We start from the raw sequence: 21,114 nt of genomic DNA, 5'->3' as shown, positions 1-21,114 counted from the left end.
CTTCGGAACAGACTACGAGATGCGACGCAATGCAATGAGGAAAGGGACAAAGACCGGGGAACGATGAGCAAGCAGTCAAGTCAGAAGCGCTCGAGCTTGGCTGTAGCACTACCACCAGCTTGCTGCGACTGCTGCTGTTGATTGACAGCAGGTGGAGTGGCTTCGGGATCCATATTCGACTGCGCCTGTGGGTAGCGATGGGCGAAGAGAGCGCGACGAGGATCAACAGGAGTCTCTCGCTGGACCACTCTGGGATGCTTGGTAGACTGAGAAGTTGCGGCAGAGGCAACAGAGCCATCGGAGTGTGCTGTCGAGATCGAGGAGGAAGCAAAGGCATGGTAGTCATTCGCGGTTGGAGTCGAGCCAGAAGACGGAGTGAGAGCCGAAGTCGAAGCCGTACTGAAAGCCGACGTGGAAGCAGCAGAAGCGTTGCGAGGAAGATACCTCTCGCCAAAGATGGCGACATCGAAGCTTGGCGCCATCTGCCGATGAGAAAGGAGAGCCCTTTCGGAGATGGCCAGGGACTGCTCGATAAGGTCTGAGAGACGGTTCTCTTCGGAGTCAGCGACCTGCTGCGCGTTGCTCGTGTATACGTCTACAAAGCGCCGATTCTCCGATTTGAGAGCATTGGCGAGTCGACGATTGCGGAGGAAGGCATCCCTTTTGTGATCAGGAAGACGCAGGTACTCCAGATGCTCCTTAGCTTGACAATCCTCTTCATCATCCTCGTCTTCGCTACTTTCCGACACTACGTGGTGATCCGACGGGTGGGCAGGAGGTTCGACGAGGTCGGCGATTGCGGTTCTTGCAATGGTGCGCCAAAATCGAAGCAGAGTCGGAAACTCTGATTCAACCTCGATCTCGTCCCGATTGCGTCGAGTGACCGTAGAGATCTGAAGTCTCTCGAAGTCTAATTCGCCGAGGCGATTCTCCAGGGTCAGGCGCTGCAGCGAGTCTTGGAGCTCTTGATCGCGCAGTTGATCGATGACCGGGCGGAATCGGAAGCGACGACGTCGTTGAGCCAGCTGCAAGGCGTTGCAGATCTTGGTAGCGAGCCTGCTATGCTCTTGGCCAGCTCTTTCGGCACGCCTCTTTTGGTCTTCGTCGAGATCTTCAAATTTGGTTTGAAGCTCTTCCTCTGGAACCCAGAATTCATCGAGGTCTGGAACGATGTTCTCATGCTCCTCTGGATCGTCTAGATCGATCTCGTACCCATCAGGGACAAGAGCGGAGTCGACAGCTTCATCGAGGATCCATTTATTCTTGCAAGGAAAGCAAGTGCGGTTGGGAGCGTCGAGTTTCCTATCCCATTTGGTGAAGAACTTGTCGGTGAGGGGGTAATCGATGTGGCAAGACGTGCATACACCTCGAGCGGGGACGACACTGGCAGAAGAGGCAGCAGGTTGGGCTCGAGGAAGAGCGCTGGAGCTCTGAGGATTGTGGCAACAGTCACGGCAAATGGCCCTGACGCTAGCTGGATCTTCACCTCTAGCGCGCTTCCTATCATACTTCTCGAGGACAGCCTTGGGAAAGCGCAAGCGAGGACGTTGCACATCGCAGTAATTGCAGCGAATGGTGTCGTTGTAGTCGACATTCGATGCCTGATTACGAGCATAGTTGGGGTTGTAGGGATGATTGCGGTTTTGCCACCCTCCGCCAGAGTGTTGTCGACGGTTGTTGCGAGCCATGTGTGGCGACGTTGGGCAAGGGACAGTTGAATCTCTGTAAATCGCTTCGAAAAACGGTATCGAGTCAATCAGTAGAAGCGAGCTGTCTGATGAGAGAGGCCGCTGAGAGGTAAAGGCTGGGTCTTAAAGCAAGTCTCTTCCCGAAAGTCAGGCAGGTATAAATATGTCTTGAGCCTCATCAATCAAGAATCGTCGGTTTGAGCAGGTCCATTCCATCAAACAACGAAAAGCGCGGCAGCTGCCCCAGTCAACTTGCGCAGGGTCCAAAGGAGAGAAAATGCGCAGCAGAATAAGTTCAAGATAGGTCGGCATTGCAATCCGACTTAACAATAGAGCGAGCTCGTGAATAAACAACGTACATACCAAATGTATGAAAGGTTGTCATGGCAACGACCAAGGAGCATTGCAGGAAGCACTCGACTCATCCCAGTATGGCGTGCTCAGAAGAAGATGCTAAGGTATATGTATATGCCCTTGTAGTTACACCCATCCATAGCAATGATAAGTATTCAAGAAGTCATCTACCTATGGTAAAGAAGCCTGATCGTGGCTTCTAAGTGGTGGATCTGAATATGACCAGAGAAACGTTTCGATTCATTCTCTAATTTTCGTCTTTCTCGAGCGATTAGCAACTCAAGCTCTAACAGCTTCAGAAAAATTTCCGATTCTGCACGGGTTAGGCTCAGGGTTGTGTCTTGCGGAAGGGCGTTTGAGCAGAGAAAGAAAGCACAGACGTCGCTCTTTTGTTAGGTTTTCTGAAAACTGTGCCTTTTCTCCGCCTCCGCATCACGTCCGATGTCGAGGTCGGCGATTCATGTGTTGTCCTTTGCCATCTCTTCATCTCTCCATCTCTCCATCTCTTCCTCTCTCCATCGTCGTCGCTCGGACTTCTCATCCTCTTCTCAATCAACCCGGCTCTTCCTACACCTGCAATCGCTCCTAATCGATATCGAGTCGACACCCGACATGGATCGCTCCCGGCGTTCAGTACAGCCATAGGTTCACCTTCTTCCTAGGTGCCTGGCACGCAGCCCAAGACCCTTCCCCCCTTCTAAAGCTGCTCAGCCAACGCTCGTGCACCAACAATTGGACACACACAGCACAACCAAAACATCGACCTACCTAGCTTTTTCGAACCGCCATGTTTTCCACAATGCAGTCGTCTCTCAGGCCAGTGGCATCTTCGCCAGAACAACAACAGCATCGCTCCAACTACAGCGACTTTGATCTCGCCCTCGAACGTCACAACTCCCACGAAAGTGCAACCAGCTCCAACTTTACTCACAGAGCTGATCCTCCTGCTCAATCTAGCCGACACCGAGGTCTTTCTAGCCTTTCTTTCCATTCGTCTCAGCCCGACGTCAATGCTACGCCCTCACCATCCTCGTCTCGTGTTGCCAACAGTCCCAACTACTCTCGTCCCAGATTCGAGCATGCCCACACTCAGCCCTCGACGCCGTCGCATTCGCACAACAGCCCTCAGTCCTACTTCTCCGCTGACATGCATTCGCACTCGTTCTCGGGTTCCACTCACGGTATCAGCTCTCCATTCGATGAAGACGAGCTTCGTCAGATCATGTCACGTCGTCCTGACGCCGGCACTGCTCCCTCTCTTGACGGTGATGTCGGCAAAGGCGTCAAGTCGGCCAACCATCAGGACATCAGTCCTTGGCTCTTCCAGAATGACAACGGCGCATCTACTAGTACTGCTGTTCCTGCTGCTGCGTCCACTTGTCGTTCTTCGAACCCAAGCACCACGCTTAGCAATCGCACTGCCTCGAGTAGCTCAGCCAGCCCCGCCATGCCTTCACGCTCCATTCGCACCCGTCCTCGAAGGGGAACCGGCACCACTCAATACTCGGTCAATGACGGCGGCATCTTTGCAGACATGCCTGGCCTCACGGCTTCTCGCTCCCAGTACTCGTTGCGTCCTCAGACGCCGCCCTCGGCAAGCACTTCCACAAGCACCCTCAACGGCTCCAAAGATACCCATCCTTCTGCTGCCAAGAAGTCGCGCAACCCGTTCGGCTTCCTCAAGAAGAAGACCTCTACCCATCCCAACACCTCCTCTTCCAACCCTATACGTCATGAGCCCCCCGTCTCGTCGCTCTCGTCGCGATATGAATCCAATGCCGCCAATATGAATCCCATGCGTCCACCCGCTTGGCTCGACAACAATCGCCCTCTTGCCAGCACCACTTCGCCTTCCTCAGCTTCGTTGCGATCACACTACCACCAGCCTCCCGCAGCACAGTCAACTCCATGGCAAAATCCTCTCAATGCTCGCATCGACTCTTTACCTCCTGCTGTCAGCTTGGGAGATGAGCTTGAGTTAGAGACCCAGGCCAAGAAGGAACGCAGACGCATCAAAGGTGTCCGACATCATCTCGGCAAGTCTTCCGAACGGTCCAAGACTGCTGATGATGCTGATTCTGCGCGCGATCTCTCCTTCCCGCAACAGAGTCGGTCTCTCGAGCAACAAGTTGAGCTTTCCCTTGATATGAATTTTGATCAGCTCGAAGACTTTGTTGATACCAACGCCGCGAGGCAGCGGCTGCAGGCGTCCGTCACGGATGGTATCGCCACCAGCCCCTCGGATCATCGCTCGCCCAGTGGGAGTGACTCGGGTCTCTACCGCTCACCTTCGCCCTCTCACGCTTCCCTGGCAGATCGTCAGACATCTGTGACTTCCACTGCCGAATCCTCATCACAGCTCTCGGATGCTTCTCTCGCTCAATCTGGTTCAATTCGCACCTCCAATCGCAACAACGCCAGCACATCCACCGGCACTTCCACCTCCACCATTCTCAGCGATCGAAGACCTTCCCAGATCAACATGCCTCGCAACAGTGTACCCAGAGTCAGCTTGGCCGAGATGCAAAACTATCAGTCACTGCGCAAAATGTCGAGCAACCTTCACGACATGCCCGAAAGTGACTCTTACAACCCTTCCGCCTCCAGTCTACCCGTTCGTCGTGGTTCTGCCGCAGCCAACTTCGCTTCTTCCGACTCGTCCCAGCACGGTGTGGTTGGTTCCTCTGATGCAGCATTGATCGGCCATCGCAAGGACAGTGTCGTCTCTGCTGGCAGTTTGCGCTCCTATCACAGCGGCATCTCGCCAAAGACGTCGTACACCAATCTGTCCAGCACCGTTCAGGAGCGAAACAAGGCTTTGGCTGCCTCGAGCCCCGCCACAGGCTGGAGTGCCTCCCACGCCAAGGACAAGCCAGCCAACGGACGTGCCGACCACAGCTACCAGTTCCCACCCGCAGCTGACCTCAATGCCGGCTCTTTGTTGAACGTGCGCAAGTCGAGTGCCAGCTCAGGACAGGAGGCAAGTTCCAGTTGGATGGCTCCGGACAGTTGGGCTGTACAGCCTGACAAGATGCGTGACTATCTTCGCGATGACAATGTTGGAGAGGAGGAAGAGGACGATGATGAGCATGCCAGAGCACAGCTAGCCGCTGCAGATGGCAAAAGACGTGGTTCCAGTTCCGGCGTCAGCTCCTCCCATGCTTCGAGCATGTTCCGCGTTGCCTCGACGGATCCATTCAAGAAGACAACCTCTATCGCTGGCTCTCGCAGAGGTACCGACGACTCGGTTGACCCACTGACGGTATTGCCGCCATTGCCTACCAACAAAGCAGTGGACGAAGCATCAGTCAACAAGGTGGACGTGCTCGAGCAGACCAACAACCTCGCACAGTCGGCTCTGGCGCAAGGGCAGTCGCAATCCCATTCGCTGCAGTCAGGTCATCACCATGGCTCGAGTCACATACGTCCATCTTCGCGCGGCGGCGCGGGTGCTGCTATGCTTGCTTCGGCCGGCGCTTCAGCTGCTGCTGCTGCAGCCGGTAAACTTGGTCTTCACCGCCCATCAAAGCATCGCATGCATACACGGCCCAACACAGCCGGGTCCATTGGTGCGACGAAACCTTCCACCACCACGCTCAGCTCGACGCTCTCTGCCGAGGACGACTCCAGCATCACTAGCAGTTCTACGAGACGCGATGGGCATCCACTCAAGCGCTCTACCGCAGCCACCACGAACGCGGCTCCTGGCAGCGCTCTTCGCAACCACTTTATCCGCGTCTACAAGATCGATGGCACCTTTGCTACGCTTTCCTGCTCGCTTGTATCGACTGCGAACGAGGTGCAAACCATCCTCGCACGCAAGAGCCTCACCACTGAGTCTGCCGCGTATCGGTTGTTCGTGCGCGACAAGGGATCTGAGCGCCCGCTCGGCAATTCCGATAAGCCTGCACAGCTTCAACGACGTCGTCTAATGCAGGCTGGTCATACCGAGAGCGATGGTCTGGAAGACATGGGCAGAGATGACCTCTCGTATTTGCTGCGATTCGTCTTTCGCCCAGACAGTGTGCCTACCTTTGACTCTGAGTCGATCGGACACAGCGAGCACACATTCCAGCATCTTGATTTGCACAGCAGGAACCTCGAGATGGTGCCCATCTTCTTGTACAAGCATGCAGACTGGATCGTCAGCCTTGACCTTTCAGGTAATCCGATGTCAGATCTCCCGCTCGACTTTGTTCAGCTCTGTTCGAGCCTTCGCACGTTGCGGTTGTCGAACCTTGCACTCAAACGCATTCCGCAGAGCGTCAGACACAGCGAGACCTTGACTCACCTGGACGTCTCAAACAACAGGATCGTCGAGCTGTCGCACATCAGCCTCGACCTTATTCCCGAACTCATGTCGCTCAAGGTGCAAAACAACCGGCTCTTTGACTTGCCATCATATTTTGCCGGCATCAGCACGCTTCGCAACCTCAACATCTCGAACAACCGCTTCGACGAGTTCCCCAAGGTCATCTGCGATGTTCCTTCGCTGGTCGACCTTGACGTGTCGTTCAACTCGATCACCGAGCTCCCAGCTGAGATCAAGAACCTAGTCAACCTCGAGCGCTTTATCCTAGCAGGCAACTCCCTCGAGAAGCTGCCCGATAGCATGAGCGAGCTGGTCAATCTTCGTACCATCGATCTGCGACGTAACAGAGTCCAAGACGTCTCGTCACTGCTCGGTCTTCCACGTCTGCAGAACATTCAGGCTGAGAGCAACAACATCAAGTCTTTCGAAGCCACCTTGGGTCCGCAGCTAACTCAAGTTGAGCTAGGACGCAATCCGCTCAGCAAGGTACGCATCGCAGCTCTCACCACCTGTGATTTGACCTCGCTCGACTTGTCTTCGACCAACATGACGCGATTGGAAGAGGGCCTCTTCCCACAACTACCCGCGCTGGTCAAGTTGACTCTCGACGGCAACCAGCTGGTCGTGTTACCAGACACGCTGGGCGAGCTCAAACGGCTGGAGATGCTCTCGTGCAGCAACAACTTGCTCGCCACGCTTCCCGAGTCCATCGGCGACCTCAAGTTGCTCAAGGAGCTTCTCGTCCACAACAACAACCTCAAGACGTTGCCACAGACCTTGTGGTTCTGCGAGAGCCTTGCCCACATCAACCTTAGTTCCAACCTCCTGGAGTCCTTCCCAGCAGCACCAGACATGCGCACCGATGCCTCGGTCGGAGATGCGGCTGCAGCTGCAGGTGGCTCAGTAATCCTGGCAGCACGCAAGGGCTCGACAAGCTCGTCGTTGACACACAACATCAACGCAAACGGTGTCAATGGAGCTGCTGTCGGAACCAATGCATCGACACCTTCCGAGGTCTTTGTTGCGCCGCTCTCGCTAAGCTTGCAAAAGCTTCGTCTCGGCGACAACCGGTTAGGTGACGACGTTTTCAGCGTGCTGTCGGAGCTCACCTCGCTTGAAGTGCTCAATCTCAGCTTCAACGAAATCTTTGAGATTCCCGACTTCAGTCTTCAAACGCTCACGAGGCTTCGCGAGCTGTACATCAGTGGCAATCAGATCAGCACGATTCCGTCAGACGATCTGGTCGTATTGCAAGAGCTACGCATCCTGCATCTCAACTGCAACAAGCTCACCACGCTTCCCACAGAGCTCGGTAAACTCAAGAAGCTCGCTAACCTCGATGTGGGCAACAACGTGCTCAAGTACAACATTGCCAACTGGCATTACGACTGGAATTGGAACATGAACCCAGAGTTGCGATACCTCAATCTGTCAGGCAATACGCGTCTCGAGATCAAGACCAAGCTGAGCGAGATGGGCTTCACGCGCAAATCGAACATCTCAGATTTTAGTCGCTTGACAAGTCTTCGCATGCTGGGTCTCATGGATGTGACGATGCCGTTGCATTCCAATGCCACGCCTGACGAATCCGAAAACCGCCGTGTCCGAACCTCGTTGTCCCAGATCAACGGTATGGCCTATGGTATCGCAGACGCTTTATGCAAGCACGACAATCTGAGTGTCATCGACCTCGTGATTCCCAGCTTCCGCAAAGACGAAGGCGAATGCATCTTTGGTCTCTTCGACGGTCGAGGCCACGGAGCACATGTCGGCAGTCGCATCGCTCATCACTTGGCCGAATGGATCGGACATCGTCTCTCGTGGGAGTTTCAGAAGCATCAGAACGAAAAGTCGACGGAACCTGTGTCAGTGCCAGATGCACTGCGACGTGCCTTCTTACGCATACAGAAGGACTATGCCGATGCTCTCATCAACGACGGCAGCCGCAAAATGTCGGAAGCTCATGCAGAGGCAGCTGCCGACGTGACTCGCAGCTCGGCGCCTGCAATCGCTGCTGCCTCCAACAAGCATGACTGGCGCGCAGGTACTTCCGCCATCTTGGCGTACGTGGTTGACCGCACGTTGTATATCGCCAATGCCGGTGATGCCCTTGCCGTCATGTCGCGCAACGGTGGTACAGCTCATCTGATCAGCAACAAGCACGAGCCATTCGACCGTGCTGAGATCGAGAGGATTCGTTCTGCTGAAGGCTGGGTTTCGCTTCGAGGCTACGTCAACGACATGCTCGACGTCTCGCGGTCGTTTGGCTACTTCCATCTGTTCCCGATTGTCAATGCGGCGCCTGCAGTGACCACGGTGCAGTTGACCGACTCGGACGAGTTCATTATCATTGCCAATCGAACGCTCTGGCAATACGTGTCGTACCAGACCGCGGTTGACATTGCACGCACGCAGCGGAACGATCCGATGATTGCTGCGCAGAAGCTGAGAGACTTTGCCATCAGCTATGGTGCCGAAGAAAGCATCATGGTGATGGTCATCTCAGTGGGCGACCTCTTCTATCGATCTGACCGGCGCAACGGAGGCGGTGTCAACTTTGCCAACTATCAGAACGCAGACGCATTCAAGAAAGCAGGACGTCGCTTTCGAGAGGAGCTACCCGGTGATCGAACGCTGGCTCGACTTGACCGGGAAGTGGCTCCTCCGATCGGTCAAGTGGCGCTCGTCTTCACGGATATCAAGAACTCGACCTCGCTCTGGGAGACGAACAACGGGATGCAGGCAGCAATGCGACTGCACAACTACCTGTTGCGAAGACAGCTGCGGACGATTGGTGGTTACGAGGTCAAAACGGAAGGTGACGCCTTCATGGTCTCTTTCCCTTCGGTGACTGCTGCGCTGCTGTGGTGTTTCACCGTGCAACAGCAATTGCTGCAAGAGGACTGGCCTCGCGAGATTCTGGACAGCGAGGACGGAAAGGAGGTGTATGACCAGTCTGGTGAGCTCATCCACCGAGGTCTGTCGGTACGTATGGGTATCCACTGGGGTCGACCAGTGTGCGAGGCGGATCCAATTACTCGACGGATGGACTACTTCGGACCCATGGTGAACCGAGCAGCTCGAATCAGCGGTGCAGCGGACGGCGGCCAGATCTTGGCAAGTAAAGATGTGATCAAGGAGCTACAAGGCTTGCTTGGCACGTTTGACGAGTCGTCGACAGGTGCGGCTGGTGCCGAGGGCGAGCAGCTGCGAAAGACGGAGGAAGGGCTAGATGAAGATGCATTCCGTTTGCTGAACCCCAATGTCAGCCGTGATGTGGTGCTGCTGCGAAGGATGGGATTTGGTCTGTCGCAGCTAGGCGAGCGCCGATTGAAGGGATTGGAGACGCCGGAGATGCTGTGGCTGGTCTATCCGAAGCAGCTGGCGGGTCGATTGGAGCAGGCCAAGACAGACGATGCACAGGATGCGCCCACGGCACAAGTGTACGAACCGACAGTGCAGCTGCTGGATATCGAAGACGTCAAGCAAATGGGCATGCTTTGTCTGCGTGTGGAGTATCTCTCCAACTCTACCGTCTGTCCAGGCATCTTTGCAGCGCAAGACGACGCCGAGAGATCGAACCCTGCGACACCATCTGGCGAGACGACCCGCAACCCGATGGACTCGGACAGCAAGACGATCAGCGGCGAGGGCGGTAGCAAGAGCAAGGAGGCAGACTACCACGGCACAGCCAACTCGAAGCTGGTGCTCTCGCATCAAGCGCGTCGAAAGGGAGTCGAAGCGATGCTGAGCATGCACCCCGAGCTGCTCATTTACAGCATTCGGGATGATGCAACGGACGAAGAGTTGGCGGGTATCTTGGATCAGTTGACGACTCGAATCCAGAATGCCGTCTCAACGCTGATGGTCAATGTCCTTCGCGAGAAGACAGCCAACGGAAGCAAGGCGTTGTCCGCAATCGACCCAAGCGTTCTCGAGCTTCTCAATAGTCTGCTTTCACAATCACCACCTCAAGTGCCAATGTCGGCATCGAGCCCCCTCACGAGTCCACTGACCAGCCCTCGCAGCAGATTGATGGAGTTATTGCCATGATCCCCAGGCTCCGCACTTGTTCCTTTCTGCTATTTCATCATGGTTAGCTGTACTCTGTTCGACCTGTATTCTATGTTGCACGAGCAACGACTGTTTTCTCTCGCACAAGTCGGCCTGCTAGAATGATGGGTGAAGATGCAAGTGAGGCTGAAGTGAGGCTGAAGTGATGAGTATCTCGCACGGTAGTCGGAGCAAACAAGGTAGAACGCGTGGATCGTTGTGGCCGAGCAGCGTACATGAGTGTCGCCGAGGCTGTTCCGAGCTGAGCTGGAGCTGAAATTATCATTAATTCTATTTGCCAGTTTCTTGAAAATCAAACACAGAGAAAGAGAAGCGCGTCGCCGAAGGCTCTGTGTGTGTGTGTAAGTGTTTTGCACCCTTAAACGGCAGCACAACACAGCAATTCTGCCTGAAACAACACAGAGAGCAAGGAGCCGAGAACGGCAGGTCACAGCCGAATTCCGAATTTGTCTGTCTCTTGCTCCGATCTCGAGATTGAGAAAGCTCTGACCACATCATTCTTCATTATACACCACATCCACCCTCATCTTAAGCATTGCGCCGTTCAGCCACCTCTCGAGCTCACTCAACGCCTGACCAGCTCCTTCTGAGTATCACGCTCACAGTCAACATTGCACTGCACTTATTCACTACCCCCACCCCCCCTTCGCATCGGTGAACCTAAAAAAGGCACCTCGACTTCGTCTGTATCGCCCAATATTCTCTTCTCCCGCAACAATGGCGCAAGTACTTGATATCGCAATGAAGAGTAAGTGTTATATTCCATGTGTTACCTTAACGATGCTGTAGAGATGACAACGAAGGATTGCTGACCTCACTTTATCTCCTCCTACCTCGACCAACCCTTGATGCTTCGTCTTCCTAAAACACACGACAGTCCCGGAGAGGATTCGCAACTTACGACAGGAGCAACTCTCTGGTCTGCGTCCCCTCGGCGAATTCTTCGATCACCAGCGCGTCTCTCGTCCACAAGACACCAACGAAGCTTTCCAACGCATTACATACAACACCCGTCACTTTTCCGGCAACTACGCAGTCATCGTTGCACTTCTTACCGTCTACGGCATGATCAACGACACCTTGCTTCTCTTTGCCATCATCTTCTTGGTCTTTGGATTCTGGGCTATCAATCGTTTCGCGCCAGAACCCATGCAGGTGGGGGAGCACGTCATTACGCAAAAGAGCCTTTACACTGGTCTTTTCGTCATCGGCATTCCTTTGCTCTGGTTCGCGAGTCCGTTTGGATTCATGTTCTGGCTCGTTGGAAGCTCGGCGTTCTTGATCCTTGGTCACGCTGCTTTCATCGAGCCACCCGTTTCGAGCGAGTACACTGGTGTCGAGGTAGGTATCGCAACAACAAACTCTGAAAGCGACGGTGATAGCGCACACATGCTGACATACGATCTCTTTAATTTGACCTTTCTCCGTTAAACAGACCGTATAAGTGCAGCACCAGACACTATCATACAGCAGCCTACCTGCCATCTCATCGGATCCACATGCCTTTCGCACCACCGCAGGCAAGCAGGCATGCTCTCAACCACACCTTGTAATTATCTCAACCACCGGCTTTAGAATGGCTAGACGTCACCAGTTCACCACCACCATATACGGCTGACGGCCGATTGAGCACAGAACACAAGCGCAGAACGACAGACTGCTGAAGATGTGAAATATGAGTCATAAGCGAATCGCCGGCCGGACTGGGGTATGTGCTGCTACAATACTAGAGGTTCTCCTGGATCCACTTATCCATATCTTTATACTCCTGATCCAGATCGTAGTCCCAAATATGATCAAAGCGTTCCACGAGATGCTGTCCGAGTTTGTTCGGATCGTCTGCCCGCAGTCCGCGGAACTCATACGTATCACCGGCTTCCAAACTCGTTTGCAACACCTTGTTGCCTCTTGGCACACGGATCTTGTCCATCACCTGTATCGCTTTGCTCAAGTTGCGCTTGTTGACCTTGGGATGCGAAAGTAGATTCGAGACAAAGAGAGCGTCTTCGATAGCTTGACCTGCCATAGCACCTTGATGTGGGACACCGCCGTGCGCGGCGTCTCCTGTCACCATCACCCGACCGTTTGTGTAAGATGTTAGCGAGGGGATGATCTGATGAAGCGCCCATTTGCTGGGTTTGTCGATGCATTCCAGCATCTTGATCAGCTCTGAGCTGTATGTGGAAAAGTCGTCGAGCATTGCTTGTTTCGAAGTTTCCTGGATCCAGGACTCGCCTTTCGGGAAAGGTGTCCGTTCGGGCCACCGCGTTCGGTCAGTGACCATAGCGACAAGGTTGACCGTCTTTCCGCCTTGGATGGGGAAGATGAGGATGTGCGAGTCTTTTGCGAGCATCATTTGGGCTGTGTTTGCGTAGAATTCGCCCTTCTCCTTGCCTACTGCCGCCACGAACCTTTCGCGAGGGATCAAACCACGGTAGGCCCATGTCCCACTCCAAACTAAAGAGTCTGACCCAGCCACTGCCGATGGTCCTGCCGTCTTTGGATCCAACGAACCCCTCACTCGACTGTGAATGCCATCACAACCAATCACTAGATCCGCTTCGTAAGTGGAGCCGTCCTCGAAGCTGAGCTTGACTTTCTTTTCCTCTTCCTCATCATCATCCACACTAGGATCTGGCTGTTGGATAGACTTGAATCTCTTTCCAAAACTGCAGATTTCCGGCGGAATCCTCTTGATAAACGTGTCCAAAAGTTCAGCACGATGAATACTCGCCATGCCATACTTTTTGCATAACGTCTCCGACAGCAATGTCTGGTCTTGCGACTCGGCTAGACGCCACTGGAAGAAGAGGTTGCGGGAAGGGAAATCGGCGAATTCGAGGAAGTCGTCGTAGAGACTCAGCCGTTGTAAGGCATTCTGTGCGTTAGGTCCAATGGCAATACCTGCACCGATCTCGGAGAACTTGGAAGCACTTTCAAAGATGTGAACGGGCACACCGCGATCGTGAAGGCCAACGGCGAGGGTCAAGCCGCCAATGCCACCACCTATGATGGCGACTTTTAGGTCTTTTTTCGTTGAAGTAGCTGTTGGCATGTCGAATCAAAGGAGCGAAAGATGGAACGACTAGAGGAGAGCAAGGCGTAGTGCCGGCACTGAGCGAGGATTGCGATGGCGGCTGGAAGTAGGGTAGGCAAGTGGTAATCGTGCAGACATAAGTAGGCAGGGCTAGTCGAACAAGGCTCAACGATTCCCGCTTTTGGGTTCAAAGTGTATCATGCCCACTCAAACAGATCATCTGAATAGCTGCGCTGCATCGCAACTTCATCCGAGCGTACCAAACAAAGCTCTCAGGACCCACCAAGTGGGGGCAACACGAACCAAGACAGCGGTTGCCTGCATAGCTTGTTGGGAACATTGATCGCTGGGTATCCACTCAACATTGCTGCCCTCCAAACGACTACTGGATACACGGATGAACGTTCCGGTACCACATTTCGGTCCGAGCAAGCCAATACTGGCATGATGCTTTAGCGACTGCACTCTTGGGATGGGATAGTGCGGGCAAGTCGGAGTTCACCACAACACAAAGTGTTTGCTCGTAATCAAGACAAGGCAAGCACAAGATGCTTGTATAGTGTATCCGCCGCCTTCCACCGGTGAATTTTATCTGGAAATCGCGGCTATCAAACCTTGTCTTTGTGCAACACTGTGCATGGGCCAAGCAGCATACTGTGAGATGATGGCATCATGCCACTACCAGGTGTCAGTCTTGTCAGCTCTCTGCAACACTTGCAATGACGGATCCTCTTTCCCCACAGATTCCGCACTCCGCATTTCACGCATGCAATCTTGCCGAGTGGGTTTGGGCCCTTACAACCGCTCTCACCATCCCTCCCACAGACAGTTGCTCGCGTAAGCATCGAGGGATATCGCAACTCAATCACATGTCTGGCTAGCAAGGCCCTCAGACATAGCGGTAATCGTAGTACTGCATGGAGTTTGCAACATGACCAAATCTATGTTGGTCATTGCTGCACTTGCGACCTTTGCCATCCATGCAGTGACGGCATCCCAGCAAGCATGGCAGCTTCCACCATTGCCTTTGCAGTCTCCACTTGCCCCGCCTTGGCATTTGACACACAGCAAAGGCGTCCGTCTCTATTCCCTTTGCACTGCAGAGACGCATCAACAAGCATTTCCTCTACGTCCTACAACAGCTCAAGGTCCAGCCGCAGGTCACCCGAGCGCAACTCCTCAGGCGCCTTCACTGCGATGGACCCTGTCCAACACCAACGAATCGATTCAAATCGATGCATTATTCCCCTCACTAGCCCATCTTGACCTTCTCCGCGCAGGCATCATTGCTGAACCGTCTATCGGCCTCAACGAAGGTCTATACCGATGGATCATTGATGAATCCACATGGACGTACACTGCGGACCTCACTGCCATCCTCAACCAGCTTGAATCCACTGAAAGTCAGGAGCAATGGTTGTACTTCCAAGGACTAGATACTATCGCTGACGTCTATATCGCAGGCGAGTTAATCAACAGCACCCATAATGCACATCTTTGGCATGCGTTCCCGATCCCCTCTCAGCTTCTGTCTGAGGAGAGGGAGGAGAGGAACATAACGCTGGTCTTTCACAACACGAACGAGTATGCTGCAGAACAGGCAAAACGGTTCGATCCTGGGTATCCAACCCAGATAGAAAGCAGGGATAGATCGAGGACAACAGACTACGAGTATCCAAATCGCATCTATGTGAGGAAGCAACAGTCGGATTTCGGATGGGATTGGGGGCCTGCGCTGATACCTGTTGGTCCGTACAAACCTGCGTACCTGATCGTGCTTCCTACTTCAACCCGTGGAGAGAAGGACAAGGTCGAAGCAAGACCAAGAGCAGAAGAGCCCAAGGAAAGTCAAGTAGCTACAGGGAGCCGTGGAGTAGTTGTTCTATCGTCAGGCATCGACATCTACCGCAAAGGTCAAATCAATAATCTTGCTCCACCGGACCCTGAGGCCAACTGGATCGTTAATGTGACCCTGACCTTACTTTCAGCTCAAGACGTTCAATGGCCTTCAATACGCCTAGAAATCCCTTGCCTGGATCTGTACACCTTTGACACGTATCTCTCCTCCCAACTTTCCGCTGGACTCGACTCAGGCGTACATGCAGTATTCGAGATCCCATATGGCGGCAAACACTCTCCTTCGCTATGGTGGCCTCGAGGACATGGTGAGCAGCAGCTCTATAATCTTAGCCTACGGAGTGACGAGCTTGGTCTGCATTTCGACCGAACAGTCGGTTTTAGGACGGCGTATTTCGATCTCTCTCCCATCTCCTCCCCTGAGATTGAGCGGAAAGCTGTCCAGCCAGGCTCGAACTTTCGCCTCTTGGTCAACCAAAGGGAAATCTATGTGATGGGAACGAATCTTATCCCTTTCGACACGCTTTCGCCCCGCACCTCACCTGCTTACTTGAGGTGGTTGTTGGAGTCAGCTGTGCAGAGCAACGTTAACATGATCAGGGTTTGGGGTGGAGGGAGTTATGCGACGCAGGAGTTTTTGGATGTTTGTGATAGGATGGGGATTATGGTTTGGATGGATGCCATGTTTGCTGCTTCTCTCTATCCTTACAATGAGGAAGTTTTGGAAGAGGTGAGGGGGGAGGTGGGACAGGTGATGCAAGGTGTGATTTCGCATCCGAGTGTGGTGTTTGTGGTGGGCAATAATGAAGGCGAGCTGTATTTCTTAGGTGGTTATGGGAGACGGAAGAGGGATGAGGAATGGAAGCAAGGTTATGAGGCTGTATTCAATGAGGTGATATTAGAAGAGGTTAAGGGAAAGAGTAGAGGTATGTCGTATATTCCATGCTCGACAACAACGGGTTATGTCTCGTTGGATCCTTACAAGGGGAGGTACGATCAGTACGATAGGAAAAGAGAGTTACATGGTACGGGCGAGCATTACGGATACAACGCATCCCTAGCTTTCGATATCGATAGCTACCCACGCTCGCGTTTCATGGTCGAATTCGGGATGTTCTCCCTGCCTTCCATCCACACTCTCGACCGAATCATCCCTTTATCTGCATCCTCCGATCAAGAGACAGAGTTATACTCGGTGAACTCAACCATCCTCCGCTCGCACCTAAAACACTGGCCGGCAGGAAACCTCACTTACCCCTTCCCCGCTGATCAAGGTCAAACCGAACTGGTTTCCGCGATAAGCACCTACTTCCCCACCCCCTCTTCCACCATCCATCCCCCTCGCGCTCTCTTCAACCGCTACTGTTACTCATCACAACTCTATCAGTCGCTCTATGTGACGAATCAGATCGCTATGTACCGTCGTGGAGCAGCGCGCAGCGAGAGGAATCGAGGATTGGTCGTGTGGCAGTTGAACGATGTGTGGGAAGCAACTACTTGGAGCTCGCTCGAGTACGGGGGAAGATGGAAGATGGTGCATTACAACTTGGCAAAGGTGCAGAGAGAGTTGGCGGTGGTGGCGGTGCATGATGTCAAGAAGGATGAATTGGAGATTGATCTGTTGTACACTAATGCGGCAGGGGTGGGAGGTGAGGTGACGGTGACAAATGAGTGGTTTGATTTCCGTGGAAAGCGATTGCGGGAGGAAGAGGTTCACAAAGTCAGGGTGCCGGATGGTGAGATAGGGTATAAAGTCGTACAGAAGATCGAGAATCTCTCCACCACCATCTGCAGCAATAAGAGGGAAGGCTGTTGGCTACGTCTTACCCTGACTAGCTCCTCTCGACCTCGAGTCAACACTTACTGGACCGCACCTGAAGAGCTTACTCGAACTCTAAGCCATCTTTTCGCTGATGAGCAACTCGGTGCCAACCTTACCCTTTCGCGAGTTCGCTCCTCTAATAAAGCAGAGCATCCCGGTTGGCAGGTGAAAATCAAAAACACAGGTGCGGCTGTCGCACCTTACGTCTGGCTTGAACATGGTCCGAACCATGTTGGATACTTTGCAAGGAACCGGGTGCCAGAAAATGGAATCATCCTGAGGCCTGGAGAGGAGGGTTTGCTGACGTTTGTACGTGCCAAGACGAGTCGAGTGCCGGATGGCGGCGAGGAGAGGAATGAGGAGGATTGGTTTAATTCACTCAGTGTTTCGAGTTTGTTTGACAACTTTGGCCCTCTTTCTGCCAAGTTTTGAGGTGCAATGGTCAGCCTATCTTCTTGCTCCCGTCATTCAATCCAAGTGTCTTTCTGACTGGTTTCCCCCTCCCCCCCTTCAACACTCATCCTGACTTGACACAAATCAGCACGGACAAGAATCTTGAGCATGAACCAAATGTGGGGGGATCAAATTTGCAAGAAATGGTCTCTTCCTCTGTCCTTGAACAGCGTGCAAATCTGACATGAAGGTGTTCAATCTTCGAAATCCTGTGGATTCTCAAAGTAGTACTGAACCGCCATCTCGACATTCTTTCCGCACATAAAGTAACTTTCGATCGCCTTTGCTTCGGGAATGCCCATGGCTACAATCTGTTCGACACTCGTTCTATCTTGTTCGCTCAACTCTGCCAGGGTAGGCAATTCCATCTCCTCACCAGCTCCACCAGCGGCGCCTCCGGCAAGAAGGGAAAGCACGCCTTGAGGGTCATGGTTCATTGCTTCAGCGAGTTGTGGGTTTGATTGGGCGATTGCCTGGACGAGGGGTTGGAGTGCGGCTGGGTTTTGCTGAACAAGTTGTTGCAATTGAGCAAGCATAGCAGGGTTACCCAGATCGATCACTTGTTCTCCACTGCCGTCGTCTTCGCCTAGCAGCCCACCGGCACCTCCGGCTCCAGCTGCACCAGCACCAGCTCCGCCTCCAGCTGGACTGCCAGCAGCACCGGGACGACCGGCTTGTTGAGCTGCAGCAGCTGCTTCGAATAGGTTTCCTGCGCGACCGCCTGCTGGAGTTGGAGTAGCAGGAGTGGCAGGAATACGTGCAGCCGCACCACCAGAAGTAGGAGCAGCAGGAGTGGCAGGTGCTGCACCGCCAGCTGAAGGAGTCTGTTGCTGTTGATGTTGCTGTTGCTGCTGCTGCTGTTGCTGCTGTTGTTGCTGCTGTTGTTGCTGCTGCTGCTGTTGGGCAGGGTTGGCAAGATGTTCTGGAATGCCAGTCATCAGGTACTCAACGGCACGGTCGGGGTTGTTAAAAGCAGCACGCATAGCCCTCTGAACTTGTTCCCTCTGGAAACCCATTTCCATCATGCTCGACATAGCAGATTCCAAAGGTCCACCGGTGAGGAAGCTTCCCGAATCGCCGCCAGTGGTGGTTTGCCCTTCGGTGCTGTCGGATATGGGAGAAGTGGTGGTGGATTGTGTTGCAGTGGTGTTAGCTGCAGGAGCAGTAGCATCGTCCTTGTTCGCCTCTTCAGCAGCAGGCGCGCTCTCGACAGGCTTATCAGCAGCAGCAGCAGGCTTGGGAGCTTTAGGCTTGGAAACCATGACAACAAGGAAATCCTTCTCTTTAATGTTGCAATCAGCTACCGTCTTGTCATCAGTCAAGATTTTGCCACTGAAGATGATTTTCTGCAGTTCGGGAGGATGACCCTGTTCCTTTTGGATTTTGGACTTGATGGTGCCGATAGTGTCGGTGAGCTCGGCATCGAGGTGGAAGTTGCCGCCTGCGAGAGACTTGATGAGGATCTTCATTGTGAGTGAGAAGGGGTGGTGCTCAGGCTGATTTGTAAGGGCACAAGTTGGTGAAGGTCGATCGAAGGTAAGCTCGGTTCGGTTGGCTGTAGTGAGCAAGATGTCTTTGCCACTCAGAGAAACAAGGCTTTGCGAGAAAAAGAGTATTTTTGAGAGTGGAGGAGGGTGTACGCGTCAACCTCTCGGCCCAGACTAGAGATTTTGTAATGAGAGGAGAGAAAAGTTGTATTCGAAAAAAGCCAATTTCTTTGCGCCTTGGAGATGCCACCTGTCAAGATCGATCACGCTACTTGCACCTTTCCCGTCAGGCTGCTCCATCAGTCTCTCTCTCTTTCAGCCCATCAGATGCCACCGGCAACAGCTTGAACACAGCAACTGACCCCTCAACCTGGCTTCACACAGCACACTCTTCAGGCAGACGCATGTTTCGGCAGCAATCGAATGCGAGATCAAATTGAGAATGACAATGCAAATCTTAAGACCTAGAGCCGCCGCCGGCGAAGGCAAAGTGGGCAAGGCAGAGAGGACACAGCTACTAGGATACAGTTGAGGCAACAGAGAGTCTACGACACGAGAAGCGAACAGCGAAAAGAGGCGGACGAGTTTGAGACTTGCCTTATTGCCTCCCTCCTCGGTGGTCAAGCCTGGGAAAGAGGAGAACAAGGTGCTAAGCGTTGCATACTCTACCAACATGAGAAAGACGAAGAAATCGGATCAAGGTTGAGCTAGAGTGATCCATCCCCCAAGTGAAACTCTTATGCTTCAAGTAAGCTTGAGGAAGTAGGCACTTCGCTTACCCGTCTCCTTCGAGTGCTGCAACCTCACCAGCTTGTTCGATCCCTTCTGAACCTGACTGAGAACATAACTTCCCGGGAAATCCTCACTCTCCCCCGCAGGCTGACCAAGGAAGTTGACGTAGTAAACAAACTTGTCCGCCTCAGCAGCAGGCTGTTTGGTCAAACTCCAGTACTGCAACAACTGAGCCGAATCATCGCTAGGTTCGCATTGAGCGGCGATCAATCTTGCATCTCCATCTGCCAACTTGTCAGCAGAGACACAGCGTCTACCTTGCAAATGAGCGGGTTGAAGACGACCGTAGGTAACCTCGGCAGCTTTGTTGGATTCGGCATGGTAGGCCATGAAAGAGCTGTAACAGGGGGTGAAGGCGAAGTTTTCGAACCGAGCCGGTTGACCAGCTTTCTGAACATCAAGCTGTTGGTAGCCGTCGGCGTTGCGGAGACCCTCGAAGGCTGCGCTCACTTCGCGGCCGGCAGAGGACATCATCTTGAGTTGACCGATGTGGATAGGCGTCGAATCGCATTGAAGGGTAGGCACTTCGCGCTCCTCGACAAGGGGCATGCCGAGGTCCCAGTCACCGAGACTTCGAGGAAGGACCGAGGCGGAGACGCTGCCAATGGCGAGCAGAGTAGTAAGGGCGGTGACAGTGGTGAAACGCATCTTGAGTAGTAGTTTCGGTTTAACGAAGCGAGGTTAGGTGGAGGGAAGATTGGATTGAAAGCCTTTGCTTTATAGACCATGTATTGACTTATGAGTGGGGCAAGGATTGGACAAGTGCGGGCACAAACTGATGAATCTAGCTTCCAAGATTCGAGGGTGAAGCTGGAATGCAGGGGTCGAGCGGTTGTGTGATAAACGAGTTCCGTTGTGCGAAGGCTTTTGTGTGCGTTGTCGACGGCCGGTGCGTAAGGGAGGGACAGTTGTGGGACAAGCTGGGGGGCGGTGGGACTTAGGAATATAAAGACAGTTGAGAGTTGGAGACGAGACAAAAGAGAGTGCGGGTTGGTTAGAAATATGCCGTTGTGGCTGAACAGATGTGGGGGATATGGGGGATAAGTGGGGATAGGGGCAGAGAGAGATAGAGAGAGATAGAGATGGTGAAGTGGAAAGAAAGGCGGAAAGGATGACAAAGTCATTCATGTATATGTAGCCAGGGTTACTCGTTGGTGAGATGAAGATCGACCGTCGGCATTACAGACCCAACATTCGACCTCGTCACACACCGGAGGCTGACAACTGGACATCAGTTG

General features: G+C 53.4%; 7 protein-coding genes across 7 annotated transcripts; 3 read left to right on the top strand and 4 right to left on the bottom strand.

Moving 5' to 3' along the window:
• Positions 1 to 80: 80 nt before the first annotated feature.
• UHO2_07346 (uncharacterized protein) lies at positions 81 to 1,688 on the bottom strand (the record flags this gene model as incomplete). Its single annotated transcript, XM_041560649.1, has 1 exon — positions 81 to 1,688. The coding sequence occupies one exon, from the start codon at positions 1,686 to 1,688 to the stop codon at positions 81 to 83; it is 1,608 nt and encodes a 535-aa protein (XP_041416583.1).
• A 1,141-nt stretch (positions 1,689 to 2,829) lies between these two features.
• Positions 2,830 to 10,407, top strand: UHO2_07345 (putative Adenylate cyclase; the record flags this gene model as incomplete). Its single annotated transcript, XM_041560648.1, has 1 exon — positions 2,830 to 10,407. One exon carries the CDS (start codon positions 2,830 to 2,832, stop codon positions 10,405 to 10,407), a length of 7,578 nt encoding a protein of 2,525 aa, XP_041416582.1.
• Positions 10,408 to 11,145: 738 nt separating this feature from the next.
• On the top strand, positions 11,146 to 11,859 carry UHO2_07344 (uncharacterized protein; the record flags this gene model as incomplete). The annotated part of the gene is made up of 2 exons (XM_041560647.1): positions 11,146 to 11,176; positions 11,306 to 11,859. The coding sequence occupies 2 exons, from the start codon at positions 11,146 to 11,148 to the stop codon at positions 11,857 to 11,859; spliced, it is 585 nt and encodes a 194-aa protein (XP_041416581.1).
• A 295-nt stretch (positions 11,860 to 12,154) lies between these two features.
• Positions 12,155 to 13,483, bottom strand: UHO2_07343 (putative Salicylate hydroxylase; the record flags this gene model as incomplete). The annotated part of the gene is made up of 1 exon (XM_041560646.1): positions 12,155 to 13,483. One exon carries the CDS (start codon positions 13,481 to 13,483, stop codon positions 12,155 to 12,157), a length of 1,329 nt encoding a protein of 442 aa, XP_041416580.1.
• A 913-nt stretch (positions 13,484 to 14,396) lies between these two features.
• Positions 14,397 to 17,576, top strand: UHO2_07342 (uncharacterized protein; the record flags this gene model as incomplete). The annotated part of the gene is made up of 1 exon (XM_041560645.1): positions 14,397 to 17,576. The coding sequence occupies one exon, from the start codon at positions 14,397 to 14,399 to the stop codon at positions 17,574 to 17,576; it is 3,180 nt and encodes a 1,059-aa protein (XP_041416579.1).
• A 215-nt stretch (positions 17,577 to 17,791) lies between these two features.
• Positions 17,792 to 19,066, bottom strand: UHO2_07341 (uncharacterized protein; the record flags this gene model as incomplete). The annotated part of the gene is made up of 1 exon (XM_041560644.1): positions 17,792 to 19,066. The coding sequence occupies one exon, from the start codon at positions 19,064 to 19,066 to the stop codon at positions 17,792 to 17,794; it is 1,275 nt and encodes a 424-aa protein (XP_041416578.1).
• A 762-nt stretch (positions 19,067 to 19,828) lies between these two features.
• On the bottom strand, positions 19,829 to 20,524 carry UHO2_07340 (uncharacterized protein; the record flags this gene model as incomplete). Its single annotated transcript, XM_041560643.1, has 1 exon — positions 19,829 to 20,524. The coding sequence occupies one exon, from the start codon at positions 20,522 to 20,524 to the stop codon at positions 19,829 to 19,831; it is 696 nt and encodes a 231-aa protein (XP_041416577.1).
• Positions 20,525 to 21,114: the final 590 nt, after the last annotated feature.

Source organism: Ustilago hordei (genome assembly GCF_900519145.1).
Source record: "Ustilago hordei strain Uho2 genome assembly, contig: UHO2_contig_26, whole genome shotgun sequence".
NCBI classification, from domain to species: Eukaryota; Fungi; Basidiomycota; class Ustilaginomycetes; order Ustilaginales; family Ustilaginaceae; genus Ustilago; species Ustilago hordei.
The sequence above is the reverse complement of the archived record's forward strand: the minus strand, read 5'-3'. Positions and strand labels throughout refer to the sequence as shown.